Source organism: Gobio gobio (assembly GCF_949357685.1).
Source record: "Gobio gobio genome assembly, chromosome: 25".
In the NCBI taxonomy this organism is placed as follows: Eukaryota; Metazoa; Chordata; class Actinopteri; order Cypriniformes; family Gobionidae; genus Gobio; species Gobio gobio.
Window position 1 is genome coordinate 15,325,763 of NC_137121.1, and position 21,367 is coordinate 15,347,129.

The window sequence follows — 21,367 nt, forward strand, 5'->3', positions numbered from 1 at the left end:
CACTCAAGTCCGGGTAAGCTGGAATGCATTGACGTCAGAGGAGGGAGAGCGCTCGAGCGCTAGAGCAGAAGTGAGCGCGCGAGCACTGCGGAGCGACGCGCGCACCACTACATGCCTCGTCCTGGTCGGACAGCGGGCATCATTTATTGATAAAAACAACAGCGAGCGGACGTTAGAAGATATTAAGAAGCGAATATTTTGTTTAGCCTCCAGAACAATACACAAGGGGAAGCTGAGAGCATTTCCAACGGATGCTCGTTTACATAGACGCATGAAACGTTGCGTACCACTTTATATGGTAAGTTATTATAGCGTTTTGTGTATTTAACTTGAACGCTAAAATCGCCTGTGAGTGTTTATATGTTAGACATAAGATGCGGTGTTTAATTCCATTGAGTTCCATTTTGGGATTATTGAGAGCCTGTCAGAGTGTAGTTTGATGTTATTGTTTGTGCTATGGATGATTTTAATTATCTGATACACTTACAGTTTTATTTGTGCCATTTTATGTGGTTGAGAGGTTATTTGTTGCTATTAGAGAGACTAAATGATTAAAGGGGAGTTAGAGAGATGTTGGCACTTGGCAGACAAACACTTGGTCAGAGGCATTGTGCTGGCCTGCATATCGGTTCTCTCTCTCCTTCACACACACACACACACACACACACACACACACACACACACACACACACACACACACACACACACACACACACACACACACACACACACACACACACACACACACACACCAGTCACCGTATCCTCCGCTCTATGTAGTCCTAGGCCTAGAGACACTCAGGGGCATCTAACAGCATAACACACAGGTAAGAGAAAGATAACAAGTCACATTGCTTTATAACATTTAATGAACTACATATTGCTCTGTGGAGCAAAGTCAAAATGCAATGTTCCATAAGTGCAGGAATCCTGTGACAATGAAAACTGATAAATGAGAGATGCACTGTGTAGTTATTATTGTGGTACTGACAGGTTTTGTGGCAATTAAACCAAATACTTGGTGAGATTCCTATAGCAGTGTGATGCAAACTATGTATTAGACTGGTATCTATATGATATATATGGTCTTGTGTGTTCTGCATCACTGTATACTTGAGTGTGAGTGTATATATAGCATACAGCCAAAGCCCTAGACTCAGCAGTGTTTGTTTGTGCGCGCATACATGTGTGTGAGCATATGTGCAAGTGTGTATGCTGGCAATCTACCAAGTTTGTGGGTTTCACAGTGATTCTATTGTGCCTCCGATTGAACAGGAGAAGAAGTGTGTGTGTCAAGTGTTATCACCATAGCGTCCTAAGACACATCAGCTCCATCACAAGGCAGGCCTTAGGGAATCGGGACAAGAGGGGAGTGCAGGTCACCTAGATCAAATTTCGCCTACATTGTAGGAACCAAATTTCCTCAGACTGACTGTGATCATGTCGTGTCGCACAGGAGATTTGCGTTCCGACTAACTTGTCATTGGAAATAGAGTTAGGACACAGTGTGGGTTAAGTTTTAAAATGTAAAACCAAGTTGAAAGAGAGAGACAAGTTATAAAAAAAAGGTCACCATCCAATCTCTGTATCATTGTCTACTGTCTACATAGGCAGATACCTTGATGGCATCCTATTAGTCATGTAACTGCATAAGTGATGAATTTGTAATGTTCTACATAGGCAGCAAAAAAGCTATTGATTTCAGTTGATAGTTGTTGCAAAGCTAAACTTACAATATTGTAAGCATATCAACTCTCTGCACACAAATATTGGTTAAAATATATTTTTTTAATAAATGATTTTATATCAGTGGAAAAACACAAGGACTAAAACTCTGTAAAACATGTATGTGCAATGGTCAAATATATTCGTATAGCGCATGTTTGCATTGAAATACAATGGGAAAAATAGTGCAGTGAAATACAAAAAGGCGTTCTGTTTGAAGGTATATTAAGTATATTTATAGTTAACATTTCTCGTTTTGTCAGCCATCTTGGAGCTCATTGCTATGCATTCTGGGAATGCTTTCTTCAATATTTGACGCTGCCTTCGAATTTGGACTAAATTCCGTCACTTAGGAAATTTTAAATTTTAGCGGCATCTAGTGGTGAGGTTGCGAATTGCAACCGCTCACCCCTCCCTTTCGAAGCACATAGAGAAGCTACGGTGGCCGACACAGGACAAATATGTCGTTGTCTGAGACAGCAGAGAGTAGCTAGCGCTCTGTAGAGCAGTTTGTCCGTTTAGGGCTACTGTAGAAACATGACGGCACAAAATGGCGACTTCACTGTAAGAGGACCCGCGGTATATGTAGATAGAAATGGCTCCTTCTAAGGTAATAAAAACGTAATGGTTCATTATGTAAACACCATTGAAAACATGTATTATATTGCATTTCTGTCAATAGATCCTCATAAATATTACACACTGCACCTTTAAAAGTTTCCCTCAGTAGGCAGCTTACTAGGTTTTGCATCACTGGGTCTCATTCACGAATAATTGAAGATTATTTAATATTTGTATGCACAGGAGAATTTACGGGGGGGGGAAATCCACCTAGTTCCCAGCACGTGCATACACAAATTAATTTATTCTTAACTTAATTCTATTGTTAATGAATTTGGAGTATTCCGCGTGCGCAAGGTTAATGATTTGCATAAAACACGCCCAACCATCTCCATATAAGGGCTTTCCCCAAAACCTTTACAGCCTTTCGTCCCTTTCAGCAAACATTTGCCGCTCTCTAAAGATATCGAAATATCTATGTACAATGCATTTCATCTTAAAGGGATAGTTCACCCAAAAATGAAAATGTTATCGTCATTTACTCACCCTCATATTTTAAAGAATGATGGTAACCAGACCCATTGTCGATGGGTGCCGTCAACTTTCTGGTTACCAACATTCTTCAAAATATCTTCTTTTTACTTCAACAGAAGAAAGAAACTCTTACAGGTTAGGAACAACATGAGGGTGAGTGATGACATGATTTTAATTTTTGGGTGAACTATCCCTTTAAGATGATTCTAAATCCACCCAGAGTATAGATATGATTTTTTATTTGTGCTTACATGTGGTTTCATTTCCCCGGGTACATTTAGAATAATTTTTAGTATTAAAGTTAATGATGTTTTTATGCTGATTTAACACAAATTTGTGTGTACACAGACTTAGCGAATGAGACCCACAGTTTGAATATGTGGATGTTGGTGCTATGACTTTTACTAATAGACCAGTGGTTTAAATGTTTTACCGTGTGAGTTTGAGTGTACACGTTAATGCACTTTGAACAGCAGGCACACAAGCTCCCACTGCACCACGCTGACCTCATCACCATGAATATTGCATGATGGGAACATGGGGCGATGAGATCATATCTAAAGGAAACCCCATTATATTCTCCCCAACTCTGCATCTCTTTCACATCTCTTCACTCGGCTCGTCCATCAGCCCTCCCTGCCTCAAAAGAGAGAGCGGGATGACTCATCCTTTCACACCTCTCCCCTGGTGCCTCCTGTCAGCCCCGCGTACGGGCTTGTGTATTCCGTATGGGCGTACAAATGAGTCGGGGTCTGTTTTCCTTCTTCTGACTCTCACGCAGCGGGTGACAAAAGACCCCAGCATCTCTCGTTCAGGCAGCGGACATTTTCTCGCTGAGCCTGCTGCATCTCCTTGACGCGAGTTCCTCGTTTGCAGGAAGACGAGGAAATGCCATGCCTGCGCATGTTAGCATGTGTGAGTCTTGTGTAACTGTGAGAGTCGTCCCAAATTGCGGATGCTGGGTGTCTGCCTGAGCACTATCGGGAGGAAGCACCATTTGTGCTCCCTGCTCCCTTTAGGAAATACTGCCATGGTTTGTAAATTATAGAGCCGTTTCTGAACATGGAAAGGGTGGACAAGCCCTATCCTTCCTCTGTATGAAGGCCGCCCAGTCTTTGTTACATCCTTGTGCTCTGTTTTTGCACTTTGATTTGTCATCTGGCTCTGTTTCTCTTTCGGTCTCACCATTAAATAAAGACATCTCACAAAAGGCAACAAAACATCAAAGTTTTGCTCTCCAGTATGAAGGAAGCAGGAAGCTCAGAATAAAAATAATGGTCTTGCAAACACTAAAACGGAGCCGATTTTCTTCTGTTCACCAAAAAAATTGTCAAAACAAAACCTTTCAATCCACAAATTTTCAGTCCATCAGACGAAGGACATAATTAGCAGTATTGAGACAAGAAAAGCACTGAGTACATTTCATTTTCACGTGTATGCATGAGTGTTATTTAAGTATTTTTTAGATAATATTATAGCATTTATTTGACATTTGAATTGTATTTAAGTTTTAGTAATTGTATGTGCATTTGTAGTTTTTATTAGTTAATAACACTGGTGTATTATATGGGCATCATAGCATTAGTGTCCTTTTCAACCTCTATCTTTGGTCATTAACTATTCAGCTCCTTTCATCAAACCACACACACGCTAACACACACTAATAATGATATCGCATTACAGGTATTGATCTACACCATTTGTGCTACACCACTGTCATCTGACTCCACTGACGCCAAGTCTCAAAACACACTTCTCTCTACGCACTCTTTTTCTACTGATCTCTTTGTATACCCTCCATCAGAGCATATTTATCTATACGTTTTATCAGGGTCAATTTTTTCTCTGTGAGATTAATTTCAGAATTGTGTTTAATTTAACTTTGTAATATTTTATAGTATTTTTTATTATTATTAATATTTAGTGCTGTGGTGTGTCTTTTCAGGGGTTGTTTTTTTTTTGTTTTTTGTTTTTGTTTTTTGTATATTTGGTTTTGTATATTATTTTTTTTTGAGGTGCTGTGTGTCTTTTTGGGACAGTGGTTTGGTTTTCGTTTAGTTTTTGGGACAGTGGTTTGGTTTTTTGTTTTGTTTGTCTTTTTGGGGCAGTTGTTTGTTTTGTTTTTTGTTTGGTTTTATGTGTCTTTTGGGACGTTTTTTGTTTAGTTTTGTTTGAATTTTTGGGATGGTTGTTTTTGTTTTGTGTCTTTTTGGGGCGGTTGTTTGTTTGGTTTTATGTGTTGTTTGGGACGTTTTTTGTTTAGTTTTGTTTGAATTTTTGGGATGGTTGTTTTTGTTTTGTCTTTTTGGGGCGGTTGTTTGTTTTGTTTTTTGTTTGTCTTTTTGGGACAGTGGTTTGTTTTTTTTGTCTTTTTGGGGCAGTTGTTTGTTTTGTTTGGTTTTTTGTTTGGTTTTATGTGTCTTTTGGGATGTTTTTTGTTTAGATTTGTTAGAATGTTTGGAATGGTTGTTTTTGTTTTGTGTCTTTTTGGGGCAGTTGTTTGTTTTGTTTTTGTTTTTTGTTTGTCTTTTTGGGACAGTTGTTTGTTTTGTGTGGTTTTTTTGTTTGGTTTTATGTGTCTTTCGAGATGTTTTTTGTTTAGTTTTGTTTGAATTTTTGGGATGGTTGTTTTTGTTTTATGTCTTTTCGGGGCAGTTGTTTGTTTTGTTTTGTTTTTTGTTTGTCTTTTTGGGACGGTTGTTTTTGTTTGGTTTTGTGTGACTTTGGTTTTTGTGTGTTTTTGGGAGGGTGGTTTTGTTATGTGTCTTTTTGGGAAATTATTTGTTTTGTTTGTTGTTTTGTTTTTGTTTGGTTTTGTTTTGCTTGGGTCTTAACTAATCTCTCAAGGTTTCATATACACCAAATGTTTGAAAATAATTTTCTTAATTACAAATGTATTGCAACTGCGTGATACATTGATATTACAAAAGATGTGTCTAATACCATAGGCGATGTCATTATTAATATCACTTCCAGGAATGGCACTATTGAATGGGGTTTGTTTTAGCATGCATTATGATGTTACCTCCAGGTCTGTCTAAATTTGTAATAGACAGCCATATTCAGGCTCGGACATGTCATTATTGTCCCTCCCTATCAGTTTGATAATAGAGGTGTTCTCTGTTAAGTAACTGGGTGGATTTGTTTGAGTTCTTAGTTATAGTAACTACTGTTGCTAAGTAACTGCTGTACTACGAAGTAGACTCTGTGTGGGTATAATAATTGTTTGCTTATGAGACAATTGGTTAATTGGGGTTTTTTCGAAAGATTTTAAGATCAGTGTCTGGCATTAATGCAGGCAAATACCAACAGTACTCGTCTTCTCTTGAGCATACAGTATATAAACCTGTTAGATGGCTTATCCTCTGCTCTCTCCACACACTCACCTTCCTCTCTTTAATAACGCTAATAAAATCAAGTGGAGTTAGGCTCTATTTAGCACTGTCTATTTCAACACAAAGAGCACTACATCCCTGCACTTAAATATTCCTAAAAGGTTTTCTTTTTCAGTCTGATGCCACAGGAGAACCATTTAAAGTTCTGTGCAGCTGCTAGGTTTTAAAGGGCTGTTGGCACGTTGCTATGTGCTTGGTAGGATGTCATGGGTGGTTGCCAGGCTGTTGCTATGCTGTAGCTAAGGTGTTCTGATTCGTTGATAGCATGTTGCTAGGATATGGGTTTGAAGGGTGTTTTGATTGGCTGTTGGAATGTTGCTATGTGGCTGCCAAGGTGTTACTATGTGAAAGCTCAAATTATGAATGGCCACAAGTTATGGATTATTCCAAAGGACCTGATTGGTTGATTGTACTGTATATTTCTATGTGGTTTCTAGGATGTTGCTGACATATGTTGAGTGGTTCTTCTTTGAACATTGCGTTTCAGTTGCTAGAGTGTTCTGAGTGGCTGTTAGCATGTTGCTATGCAGTTGTTAGGATGTTGTAGGTGGATTCAAGGGTATTTTACTGTATTTTACTAAGGTATTTTGTTTGGTATGTGGTTGTTGGTATGTTGCTTAAGTGTTGTGGATGGTTGCCAGGGCATTGCTATGCAGTTGCTAAAGTATTGTGGATGGTTGCCAGGGTGTTGCCTTGCAGTTGCTAGAATGTTGTGGATGGTTGCCAGGGTGTTGCCTTGCAGTTGCTAGAATGTTGTGGATGGTTGCCAAGGTGTTGCCTTGCAGTTGCTAGAATGTTGTGGATGGTTGCCAGGGTGTTGCCTTGCAGTTGCTTGGGTGATCTGAGTGGTTGTTGGCGTGGTGCTCTGCAATTGCTAGGACTTTCAGGGTTGTTTGGTGTAAGGTTAGGTTAGGTTTTTTCCTAAGAAAGCATCTCTAATTAGATACATTTTCCCCATGTATAAGATAATAATTACTTATAACAATTATATTTAGGGGGTCTGCTGTTTTTGTGTCATTTCCTCACTGTAATTTTCTCTCTTTTGTGTTTCCACAGGTGATGTCTCAGTAGAGTTTCTTTCAGCTCCCTTGGTTAAAAGAGCCCAGCCTTGCAACTGTACCTCCACTGCTTGATCCAAAATGTCTGCCACCAAAAGCGGTTACGAGGGCAAGATAGCCGGCTTATATGACCTAGACCGCACACTGGGCAAAGGCCATTTCGCTGTGGTCAAACTAGCCCGCCACGTTTTCACAGGCCAACTAGTAGCAGTCAAAGTCATCGACAAGACCAAGCTTGACGATTTAGCAACTGGCCACTTGCTACAAGAAGTCCGTTGCATGAAACTTGTCCAGCATCCCAATGTAGTGCGACTGTATGAGGTCATCGATACACAGACCAAGCTCTACCTCATCCTGGAGCTGGGCGACGGGGGTGACATGTATGATTACATCTTGCGTCACGAAGGCGGGGTGGCCGAAGACACAGCGAAACTGCACTTTGCGCAGATTGTACGAGCGATAGCCTACTGCCATCGTCTGCACGTTGTCCACAGGGATCTGAAGCCGGAGAATGTGGTGTTCTTCAGGCAGCAAGGGACAGTGAAGCTGACAGATTTCGGCTTCAGTAACCACTTTAAGCCCGGGACAATGTTGATGACCAGCTGTGGTTCACTAGCATATTCCGCCCCAGAAATTCTGCTAGGCGAAGAGTATGACGCTCCTGCTGTGGGTAAGTGACGAAACTTTATTTTTTAGACATTGCACCTCCTACAACTTCCTTCTTCTACTGTTTCCAAGTGTGTTGCTTTATTCAGCCAGTCAATCTGAATGTATTCAGTGTAAGATTCATAGTTTCAAAGATTCATAGATTTTAAAGATTGAAAGATTTAATATTCTAAGGATTCATAGATTCAATGATTCTTTCAAAGATTGAATGTTTATCTACTATATGTGTTTTATTTAGTCAGTCAATCCGATCTCAGCAGATGCTAAGTTCTGTCCTGTCAGACTTTTAATTCACATGCAGTGCAGTCAAACTAATCCAGCAAGGGATTAAATCATAGCGGTTTGCAAGCTTATGCGTTAAACTCTTTGTTTGTGTTACAAGAATGCTGGGTCGCCTCGCTCTCTTCTCGCAGTTGATCTCCCCCCCCTACTCTCCCCACGTGCATCTTCTGGGTTTAATCGCTGCCGTTTGCCGAGCGGAAATCTACTGAATGAACAGCACATCTGTGCTCTGACAAGGTTCAAGCTAGGAGATCTGAGTCAGGTCAAACCTTCACATGACTCAATTGACTGCATTCAGAATCCCTGCAACAAATTCGCATTGAATATCCTGAAAATGAACGGTAGTGAAATGGTTTACAAACTTTGTTTAATTTAGCCATTAAAGAAACCCATATCATCCGACCGCAGAGATGTATAAAATGTTTCTGCTGCCTGCGGTACATTTTTCTGTTGTGTCAGGCAGTGCTTTGGTCTGGAACTTTCTCATATGTACTGTAATGTTGTGTCTTGGAAAATGGTATTGAGGATGAATGTGGCTGACTGTGAACTCACGTTCCTTCTATCCATCATCCATTCTATTTTTCAGACCCAGTCACCTTATTAAGCTCTGGAGATTCATTGTATGGCAAAAAGAGAGGAGAAGGAATGAAAGCAGAGAGAGAGAGAGAGAGAGAGAGAGAGGGGGGGAGGGAGGGGAAGGAATGAGTATGGAGAGAGAGACAGATACATTGAGAGAGAGGGAGACTGGGTCAAGCAGGACACTTGAGCTTAACATTGACTCAGAAAGGAGGATGAAGAGTAACTGGAATGATAACGAATCATTCTCTGTCCCTTTCTTTTTACTGCCTTGTTTCAGTTCAGTAGAGCTTTCTAGAGCATAGATGTGTGCTGAGCACAGGGTTTGAACTACAGTACTGTTCCATTCCATTCCCCTGCTCTGAGATTCGAATGATTCTGAAGACTCTAAAGGCCAATTCACACCGCAACGACAAATGGCAAACACATTTGTGTATCCCTGTCGGCATCTGTTGGCGAGGTTTGTTTTCACCTGACTGAACATGTTCAATCAGCGCTTGTCGGTTTCTGTTGGAGCAGTGTGAACATGACAGTTATTTTTCATTAAATTCTAAATCCAACGGCCAACTTGTTTGATGGTGTTTGTTGGCATATGTCTGTGTGGTGGTTGAATCTTAAATATTTGTAGGATCTTAAAAAACTTTAGAATCTTTCGTTCTAAGATTTCCAAAGGTTTTTAAGACGCTAAAGATTTGAAGATTACAAAATTAAAAGATTCATTATCAACTATCAATCTAAAGGTTCTAAAGTTTCATATTCATATATTCAAAGATTAAAATAGATTCTAAAGATTTGTAGTTTCAAAATTCCTAGATTTTTTTTTCCTAGATTCCAAAGATTGAAAGATTAATAGTTTCAAAAATGCATTCAAAGATTCAAATATTCATAGACTCTAGTTAGACATGCAAAATTTTACCTTAAGGAAACTGAATATTTAGGCTGGTTTTGGGTTCCCCTGACCTTGATCTGATGTATTTCCTAGGGTGCGTTCACACAGCTCATGTTCTTGTGTTCAAAAATAGTTGGATGGAGTGCAATGGCCATAGAACAGAACGTAGGGATATGGAGACGTGTTTCGCAAGTTGAACTATTTTTAACTTGACACACTGTCTTAAAAACGCAAGGCTTATCATGAAAAAAAATGTGAGTCACAAAGCTGGAGACACAATGTACGCGGAGAAAGAGAGAGAGACAGACTTCAGAGGACACTTGAGCTTAACATTGTGACACACACAGAAGGATGAAGACTAACAGGACTGACACTGAACCTGTCTGTCTCTCTCCCACTGTCTGTCTCTCGTTCCAGTTCACTAGGGCTTTCAAGAGCACAGATGTGCGCTGAGCTGCCATGTGTGCCCTTCTGCTCCTCTGCTCTAACATTATTAATATCATATTTATCTGATATTTTCTGCCAGAGCGCCATGTGACTGTGGGACAGTAATTCTCACTGAGGCTGCATATGCCAGGATTAGATCTGCACAAAGTGGGTCAGCCTCCGCAGAGACCCAACAAAGCGTGCAAAGGAGGCAATACTCTCACACATACATGTTAGGACGCTCGAGGCCTGTGAACCTGAGGGTTTGTCTCACCTCTCTCTAAGCAATAGAACTAGAGCAGATGAGGACTGAGTTTAGTCATGCGTTACAGATGTTTACCTTTCTTTATCAGTCAGAATGAACAGTAAACATGGGTATAAAAGCAGTGAAGCTATAGCTGTAGCTTAGCGGTTAGCATATTTGCCTGAATACATTCAGTTGTTCAGGTGACACAGGTTCATCTGACTCTCTCAATGGTTCCTGATTCTGTATGTTTTATGGTTTTTGAAGATGAGGGCATAGCTTAGGTTAGCTTCTATTAGTTCACAAGGGCATTTGCATCAAAATACTGTAGAATTGGAGGAATGTTGTAGGGCTACAAAAGGAATAAAAGCAAAATCATGAAATGGTTTAGTGCGAATAGCAAATCACAAAGGCTGCAATACTGTAAATATATCCGTGTTTCAGAGAGAAGCACGGCAGGTAATGATCCACCGTTTTCAGTGTTTCAGAGTGGCTGCTTGATTTTAAAGGGGTGGTTGATTGCCCCTTTTTACAAGATGTAAAATAAGTCTCTGATGTCCCCAGAGTGTTTATGTGAAGTTTTATCTCAAAATACCCCACAGATAATTTTTATAGCATGTTAAAATTGTCACTTTTTGAGGGTGAGCAAAAAACGTGCCGTTTTTGTGTCCCTTTAAATGCAAATGAGCTGCTGCTCATGGGGCGGAGCTTCAAGAACTCCAGTGATGGAGAGACTCAAGAAGAAGTGACAACATGTAGAATGCAACAAGATGTTCCTGAATGGTTAGTTGATGAATTTATGTAGCTGATGTGGAGTTAACTATCTTCAAGTCATTGATTAGCATATTCTGTCATGATAATCTCACTCCCTTTGTTGTGTGTTCCCGGGGCCGGATTTATGTACATTTCAAGGTTAGTGATGTCACTAACCCGGGAGGAAGCTTGTGAAATCCCTAATCAGTATATACATGAAAATATTTCTTAATATCTTAATATATGTGTGTGTAATTATTAGTGGTGGGCCGTTATCGGCGTTAACGTGCTGCGTTAACGTGAGACTCTTATCGGACGATAAAAAAAATATCGCCGTTAATCTATTCTCAAAATTGGGTTGGGAGCTGGGTCTATACTACGCAAGCTATGATGACTTTCACCTTGATAGTTTAGCGCGGATGTATACCTAGCCGAATTGCACTGTAGGGGCGAGAGAACGAGTCTTCGAACCTGTGTATGCCTACTAGTGTTGTCAAAAATATCCATATTTCGATATGTATCGATACTGAAATATCTGAAACGATATGATACTCGTTTTCTACAGTATCGATATCCGCTGCGCTACTCTCCTCTCCGACCGACAGCGAGTTGACACGCACCCGCCTCCTCTCATTCAGTCCAGTTAATCCTCTGAACATGGCGAACATAACCCATTTTTCCTCATGACAGCGTGTAACTATTGGTGTGACCGGTCTGAATTTCGCGCGGGGTTGCACATAACGTTAATTCTATTAATTCCCGCAGATTTCGCGCTATCGCATCTGAAGCGCACACACACATACCGTAATAAAGCCACCTCTGACATACAAGTGCAAAAATGAGCTCCTTTTTCCATCTTATTAATGGTCAAATACACTCAAAAATGTCTCAATGCCCATCTTGGTGAGTTTTAGCGTAAACACAGTCATAACCAGCTCACAGGAACAGTGGGATCCATGCGTGCGTCAGGTCTTAAAGGGACAGAAGTTATTTATTATTCAAACTACAAAAAGACAAACGATCACTTACGAGCACACATATTCTAAATGCCTTCGGCAGAATTCAAATGAGCCATTTTAATCTAGATTAATCTAGATTAATTCCAAGATTACAGTGAGATTAATCTAGATTTAAAAATTAATCTATGCCCACCACTAGTAATTATATATACATAATAATTATACACAGTACACAAACATATTATGTAAACACAAACTTTTATTTTGGATGCGATTAATCGTGATTAATCAATTTGACAGCTCTAAATAAAAGGAATAATATTAATTTATCGATATATGATCATTCATTTTAAGCCAAATTGTGCAGCCCTACAAACAAGCACAGCAAACCGCGAGCTTAAAAAAAAACATTTTAAATCAGAATCCGTTTTTTTTTTCTCAGAAAAATCTCAATTCGATTTTTTCCCTCCAAGTCATGCAGCCCTAGTCATTTGACATCAACAATAATAGATATGAAAAGTGTTTTATCCTCTATATTAAAATGCACATTTATACTTTCATTTCGCAGAAGCCTTTGTTGTTTATATTTATTTTTAAAGATAAAATGCCAGCTAATTATATTTTGCTTGCAGAAAAAAACAGAACTTAATTAAAAGCATCCGGCTTGCACTTGCATTTTATACCTGAATTATGTTACGTGACTGTGCAGTGGTCTGGATTTCATCTGCTAGTCTGTTTTTAGCAGCTCTTGTAAACACACGGCAGTGCCCGTCGGCTGACCCTGTGGCCCGCTGCCTACTAGTGTAATCAGCCCCTGAAGTTTGCTGGGCACAGGCTGGCATCTTCCTGTCCAGCAGTTCTAGGTCAAGCTGATACCGTTAACCTCTGTAGCAAGAGAGAGAGATGAGAAAGAGTAGAATGTGATATCTGATGTTTAAACGTGTGAACGGAGGGGGGTTTTTATGCATATTTCTTTAGCGTTCATGCATGAGCCTGAGCCTTTGTGTGTGGACGGCTGAATGTTCATTAGCTCTGTCAGAGGTTTTATTCATAGTCTGTAATCAGCTGCTCGACTCTAATCCACTCACAAGAGTTCAGTCACTCAATGCCAGCTCACACACATACACACATACACACATAAGCTGTAATCACCACTCTATTCTACACGCAACATATAAATACATACAGGTTTTGTGGGGACCAAATTGTCCTCACATGGCCATTACAGTGTCCTCATTAAGAAAATGGCTCGATAAATATACTGTGCGAAGCAGCTCAGTGTCATCAGGATTCAGGTTGTTGACATTGCTGATCTGAGATGTTCTGAGACAGATAAGCTGGGAGAGACTGACTCAGTGACATCTCACAAACTCACACACACTCGAAGATTACACACACACCTTCACAAACTGCTTTGTGGGCATTTTTCTTTTCTTTTGAGAGAAATTACTACTTATATCCAGCAAGGACACATTAAATTGACCAAAAGTCACAGTAAAGACATTCATAATGTGATTTCCAAGTTTTTTGAACTTTCTATTCATCAAACAATCCTGAAAATATGTATCATGGTTTCCACAAAAATATTATCAGAAATGTTTATTGAGCAGCAAATCAGCATATTAGAATGAGTCTGAAGGGTCATATGACACTGAAGGATTAATCATGCAAAAAAATCAGCTTTTCATCACACAATAAAATACATTTTACTATTATTTTAAACTGTAATAATATTTCACAATATCAATGTTTTTATTGTATTTTTCATTTTGGTAAGAGTCTTCTTTCAAAAACATAAAAAAATCAGACCCCAGACTTTTGAACAGTAGTGTAATTTTCAAAGATTAATAGAATAATTTCAATTTTATAATCAATTTTATTAGAAAATCCAAACATCTAAGATTAAAACTTTCCGATGTTTCCGTATGAATTTTTTAGATTTCAAAAAATATATTACATGGATTCTTTAGGATAAATATTCTGATACTTAAGATTCTAACAGATATTATAACATTTATAAAAATGTTCTTAAGATTATAGATATTCTAAGATTGAAAACTATTCTAACGATTCTACCACCTATAATTAGAATCTTTCAAATCTAGAATCTTTACAAGACCTCAAGTCATTCTCTTTCACACACTGTTGTCACATTATGTAACCTCAACAGACCCACACACACAGCAGCTCCTTGTTAGCCTTAATGTGTGATGTGTTTTGTGTAAACTGCAGTCACGCCACTCACACAGAGAAGTGTGTACACTTCAAACTAACCAGTCACACTGACCCTAGATCAGCATAATGAGTTCATTTGGATGATGGAGACTGAAAGAAATTAAAGTAGTCTTGTTTTAACAAGATAATACAATTTCTGCCACCTCCACACATTCACACTCTTTCTTAAGGCAGTTTTTTTTTCTATCAGAGTGTCTAAGAAACAATTGCATACAGTAGGTTATGTTTGTTATAATTATTACCATATCAAATCTTTAGAATTTATCTAAGGAAACAAGTTGAGTGCTCAAACTAAAATAAACGAGGTTTTAGTTAGAACATGAATGCACTTGTTTGATCAAGGATATTCATGATTATTTATGGAGTTTGAACCTTTGGTGTCATATTTCATCTGATGTCCATCCACATGTATATTAAGAGCATTTGAGTGTGCTAAAGTGAAAATACATTACATAACATCCTGCATGCACGTGTGTGCCTGTGCGAGACTTGTAGCACTCGTGTCTGTCTGTCTGTATCTGGAAGAACACACAGTACAGAGAACAGAAGAGAGGAGTTATTGTCAGAGCAGTTAAAGACACTGTTTGGACAATGCTGTCTCTCAGGACTGTCTCTCACGCTGATCCTCTGCTCTGGTGCACACAGTACATGCTCTTTCACACAGAATTCATCCTCACTCACACACACACAAATGTTTGGTTTCAGTGTTTTATGGGGACTTTCCATAGACATAATGATTTTTTATACCGTACAAAACTTTACTGAAACTATAATAGTATATCAGTGATGTTAAAATAACACTGATCCAAGGATGTTAAGAATTCCAATCCCATGTTACAACAAAGCAGTAGAATTTAATATCAGGTAGATTTAATGTTTGCATTCGTCCTCTGGCCACTTCTCAATTTCTGTATCAAAATGGGCCTACAAGAATACAGCATTTAACTGCCAGTCAGGTCAGCGCACTAGACCAAAACTATGAATGAGCACATTCTCGGTACTCTTTCCTTTTGAAATCGAAGGTTAAGTGAAATGTTATGAAAATAAAATGAGTGATCTGACTGAGGAAGTTCCTATTATTTTAAAATAATCTCACTTTACAGAGCAAGGCCTAGACCTTCACCCCTTTTTTTTGTTTTTCACACGCACACAAGTGAAAAAAGTAAAAGAGGAAGCTTGCTTTCTTGGAAGTCCACCATGGAAAAGTACGCCACCAAAACAAACACGTCTCTTGTGGGACTTGCACGCCCCCTCTGTTACTTTTCTCATGTCCCGTTCACAATGGTCTTGGTTCATGATGTTCTGTAAGACTAATTCTTAGTTGGCACAGAGTTGGATGGGGAAACAATGTCGGGGACATTTTAGTCAGAAAACCATGCCTATAGGACCCCATAGGCATAAAGCTTAAGTAAGTTAATTATTAGAGACATATGGTGACTCCGCTGGAGGGGTTAATGCTTGTGTTTAGTTTAGCTTAGCTTTTTTCTGTGTATGGGTTGGTTTTGATAGTGTGAGCATGTGTCACATGAGGGCACTTCTGTGTTGGATAAAACCTTTGGCATGTTTCTTCCTCTTTTCTGCACGAATCCAATTACACTTCTCTCTTGGGATGTAAATATTTACTATGACAACAGTTTGATTTTTTTTTTAATTCAGATTTGAATATCCCAAATGTGGCGAATAGATTTAAGATTAAGTCTGTTATTGTCTGTCTTTCAGATATCTGGTCTCTGGGTGTGATCCTCTATATGCTAGTGTGTGGAAACCCACCCTTTCAGGAGGCCAACGACAGCGAGACCCTCATCATGATCATGGACTGTCGTTACACTGTGCCCAACCACGTCTCTCCAGAATGCAAAGAGTACGTATCTGAGCTTCCTGATATTTCCCTCAGGCACACATGAACTAATACTGTATACAGCTTCCTCCGATTTAATCCAGCTTATTGTGTATTTGTACAAAACGTACTAAATTTAAGCTTAAAACGAGAAAATTTGCCAAATGGGCTTAGAACATTTTCATTTAAGATGTATTCTTCAAAAACAAGTTACAACGTTATCTCGGAGATTTCACTGGAAAACATGAATCTCCTCTTAGTATTAGTAGTAGGCCATTATGTAACAAGTCTTGTATTGTTCAGGGTCAGTAGATTTCATTTATCAATAGTCTTTTCTTTCCAAGCTGGTGCTGTAGAGTTCACTATTTCTGGAAACCAGTATTACCAAGAACATGGCCCTGGTAATACCCTTTCTACTAAGAATTTCCCTGCCCACAAAACCACGTTTGAGTAAATGGACTAGTTCTAAGATGCCATTGACCTTGTGTATTTTTCCCTGGGAACTGACAGGATGTAGCCTCTCAAACACCACACCCTTGCACTCCAGTTTGTACCACTTTCACGCCAAACTTCATACCTATGTGTAGAACGAAGCCCATCTGAACATACTGTACTTTATCTGTTTACACCCGCTTGTACCAGCCAATCAGTTTGTGGCTCTCTAAACGATTTAGGAGCAAGTTATGACAGACGCACAGAGTTTTCGTCCATGGAACTGATGGATGCTGAGAGTAACAGGTCAAGACAACTCCCTCGGTTTGTTTCATAAGGGCTTTAGCTGGATATTCCGGTTGGATTTGATATGCTTGACTTCTTAACTAAGCTTTAATACACTTTTTGAATCATAATATTGTACTTCTCTTAAAAAGGGTTGACATGATTTGGAATTTGAATTGAAATCTAAATGCTAAATGCAACAATACATAATTTCATGATTAATTATGACAATTTATTCCCTCATATTGAATAATTTTCCCTCAAAAGAAGAGATTTATTAGTATTGTCAAAATAAGTTATACTTTTCCATTAAAGGTGCACTATGTAAAATTGTTTCAGTAAAATATCCAAAAAACACTAGGCCAGTGTTATATATTTTGTTCAGCACATCCCAAATGATTCCAACTATTTGTAAATCGTGAGAAAATTGCTATTTTAACCAAGGAACCCAAGACGTGTGAGGAAGTCACCTGTCAATTGTCAATATTTTTATTTTGCAGAAACGCTTTACTCTCACTTCAGTGTGCAACAAGTGTCATAGCAGCCGCCGAGCGAACACACAGAGTAACATCATAACATATTTTTCAACACACTCAGCTGTATCTGATATGATAAACAGAGCTGCGTTACCTCATACTCATGACCGGAAAAGCGGAAGTGGCGCCGGCGACTGTGGCATAATAAAAGTTCCACCGGCGACTATGCCATAATAACAGTCCTGCTGCTCGCGAGGCGTGTTCCGCTCTTCTTATTAACAATCGCTCCAGTGGCCTTGCTCACCTCCCACAACACTCTGTCCTGCTTTTGCTTCATACTACAGTAACGTTAATAATCGCATCCATAATCGAGTCCTATCCCGATTCTTTTCCACCGGCTGTGAGGTGAAGACCACCAAAAATGAAGTCCCAAATTCTGCGCTCAAACGTGGCGTCATCAAACTACGCCTTTGTTTTGAATAAGCGACCTCTAGTGGACGGAAAAGTTACATAGTGCAGCTTTAAAGGGTAACTAAACCCCTGCTCAGAGCTTAACTCCACCCACTGGCAATTTTCAAAAAATGCTGGAAAAGTGGGCAGAGCCCGGCGGACACAGAGGGGATGAACCGAGGGCGGGGCTGAGCGGAGGGTGTGCACCTGAGACCCGCAGTGACGGATTGACTGACAGCTGTCAGACTCGCGAGTTGCAAAGATGGAGAATGACTGGAGTGACGCCAGCTTTGCAACAGAGCGGTCATTTCTCCTACCTTCACCTGAAGTGGAGGAGGGTGGATTGTCTGTAACAGACACAAACCCGGAGCCTTATCAATGCGAGCCGCTGCTCAAACTGCGTTAACTCCCGACGATGCTAGTGAAGCAGCCGCGCAAGAGAACTGACCTAATCTATCTGCGTCCGCGGCAACCACTTGCGTGTCAGGGTTTGAAAAGCGCGTCTCATGTATGAAAATTATCTGTACACATGACGGGCGGCAATAATATCGCAAGAAAAGCCTGACGTGTACTGACAACTGCATTATTTAACCGTATTTTCTTCAATACAATGTTAAAGCAAGTGTCAAGTGAGTTTCATTCATAATGTTTACTTCATGTAACATGACAGTTCATACTGGAGTGAAGCCGTTCTCATCGTGTGATTGGGGGAAACATTTCTGAGGGCGTGGTGAGCTCGTGCTAGGGGCGCGGATAGAGAGCAGTTGGAGGTACCATCCTACTTCACGATGTACCACAACGTCCAATAGGAAAATTCAACTGCAGTAGCCACCGTTCAACCTTAAGAGGGCAGCACTTTGGCGGTTTTACACCATATTTTATAGAATTAAAACACTTTATACTCAAATGTCAAAACATTTACTCGAATCAATGAACAGCATTAATGAAGCCCCAGTATTACAGATCATTAACTAAAAAAAGTTGGTTTAGGGTTTAGTTACCCTTTAAGAACCAAAAAATGCCCAGTAAATTTTTTAGGTACTTAATAATAATAATATATTTGTATTAATAACTAAATAACACGGGCGCACAAATGGGCACAAATGCATTTGCTATTTAAACAACGTGGCGCTGGAAAAAACACTTGCACTCGCATTGCACCGGGTGTATGATAGGGCCCCTAATGTTTTTTTAAATATGTTTTCTGTAACATGTATTGGTAATTGATGCTACAAAATGAAATGCATTATTAAAAAAAAAACTTTCTTTTAATTTAATTTGTGTGTTGATTCAAATAACAATTCTGCATCCTATAAATAACCATATTTCACATTCAGGAATTTAATAATAATTTATAACCCATTCTCAATTCACTTCTGAAAGGCACACAAGCCTGCTTTTAAGTGTGTTCACCACAGCGCTATAGTGACCATATTTTTACACAAGGCTGCCTTTTGTCAGAGTGAAGTTATTTTTAAGTGGGTTTATCCCAGGCTATTTGTAGTCAGAACATCCCCAAAGCAACAGCTCTCAGGCTTGAGTTTAGGTCTGAATCAGTCAATTGTGCAAGAGTGTGTGTTAGACATCTGGGCTTGACTGCACAGCCAAACATAGTGACTGGGTCACATGATCTCCACCGCAATCAAAAGCCTCCTTTAACGGGAAGAGTTTTCTTAGAGGAGGAGAACACTTGTGTCTGTAGGCAGACTTTCATCTTGCTGTTCATCTATAGTTTGCTTTTTTCCACCCTTTTTCCTCACGGCTATTTAAGGTCTTGATGTTAAACACATCAAGAGACTCCGCTTCAAGGGCAATGGAGCATGTGGGATTATAAACAAACACAAACGCTCAGAGACCTAAAAACACTTTGAAAGGGAAAACATCTCCACCTGCTGGTCAGCTATGTGAGATGCAGGAACGTGTGCCAGTACCGCAGTGAAATAAAACACTCAAATGCCCTGAATAAACAAGCTGGATGCAGTGCATTCACACATACACACACAAGCTTGGATTGCAAGTGTTCCAACCAATTCCGTATTCTTTCAGTTCGCCTCACTGAAGCACCAATTCTCTGCAGGTGCTCATGAATATTAAACAGCAGAAAGATAAGCACTTCCTTTTCATTCCTTCTCCTCTGACGGCAAGATGCGCCTGTGCAATCATCGTCTGTCAGCCAGGCAGAGAATATTTATTAAGATTGCTAGAAAAGGAAAGTATGAAAATTGCAAGTAGAGTGAAGATCGAAATGAAGTGAGATGGAGACAAGTGTGATGAGAGGTGACAAAATCAAGTCTATTTGAGACAGGATTTTTCTCATTTCGGTCACGTCTGATGTTCTCATTCTGCTCTGGTAAAAAAGGAATAACAATCTCTCATCATTCTCTCCCTCTTATTTTCTTTTTTTCCTTTTAGTTTGATTTCACGTATGCTGCAGAGGGATCCAGCTAAGCGGGCATCTCTCACAGAGATAGAGGGCCACCCTTGGTTGCAAGGTGTTGACCCTTCGCCTGCCGGATACACAGCCGCCCCGCTTACCTCTCACCGCAGTTTGTTACCCGAGGAGCATGAGTTCATACTCCAGGCCATGACCAGTGGCAGCATCGCTGACCGAGATGTCATCCAAGAGTGGGTATCTTTTTATTCTTCTTGGATATTTTCTATTGGTCCATTGCATTATATAATTCCACAGAGCGGTACAGTACAGTATGATTCGCAACGGTGAACCCTGATCCGGCTGCGTTTCCACTACCAACAGTACTCCTACTTGATAGGCGTGGTGTAGTGATCAACGGCATTCTCGCGCGAAGAAGAAAGCGACATAGCAATCAACAATCGGGGACATACAGCAGATCTTGTTAGAACTTTCTCAGGGGTGGGCAATTCCAATCCTCGAGGGGCAATGTCCTGCAGAGTTTAGCTCCAACCCTAATCAAACACGCCTGAACCAGCTAATCAATGTCTTCAGGATTACTAGAAGGCTACAGGCAGGTGAGTTTTATCAGGGTTGGAGCTAAACTCTACAGGACAGTGGCCCTCGAGGCCTGGAATTGCCCACCCCTGTTCTTGCTTCTCGGCATGTGGCTGTTTGTCACAAGAAGACAAGCTTTGTTTGAGCAAAGGCTGCAAGGAAAAACACAGCTGAAAAAGCATGCGCACCTTTAGGTACCGGACTACTGTGCTAGGTACCCCAATGGAAGGGTCCCAAAAAAGTGGATTTTTGTACCATTCACAAACAGAAATAATTGCGTACCATACTGTACTGTACCATACCTTTCGGTGGAAACGAGCCATAAGTTAATACAAATACATTTTTGTGTGATAGAGCTTTGGAGGCTGACCGATATAACCACATCACAGCCACGTACTACTTGCTGGGAGAGCGACTCCTTCGAGAAAAGCAAGAGCAGTCAAGTCTCACTCCTGAACAAAGACATACACAGTAAGTCCTAGTCTTCTTAAACATATTTTGGATAATTCTGTTTCTGAAGGTCTTTTATCTTCTTATGTGGTGGAACTAATCTTACCACATAACCCTTGGTACCTTAAGGTTCCTAATACATTGTACTAAGTAGTGTTATTTCCTC

The 21,367-nt window shown here is 39.9% G+C and overlaps 1 protein-coding gene across 1 annotated transcript in view; it reads left to right on the plus strand.

The window, feature by feature from the left end:
* Positions 1-21,367, plus strand: part of snrkb (SNF related kinase b) — a 24,696-nt gene continuing 3,329 nt past the window's right edge. Inside the window, exons 1-5 of the mRNA XM_079809978.1 lie at positions 1-298; positions 7,272-7,943; positions 16,023-16,164; positions 20,196-20,408; positions 21,106-21,222. Coding sequence (XP_079666104.1) covers positions 7,355-7,943; positions 16,023-16,164; positions 20,196-20,408; positions 21,106-21,222 — 1,061 coding nt within the window. The 5' untranslated portion in view covers positions 1-298; positions 7,272-7,354. The remainder of the gene's footprint in view (positions 299-7,271; positions 7,944-16,022; positions 16,165-20,195; positions 20,409-21,105; positions 21,223-21,367) is intronic.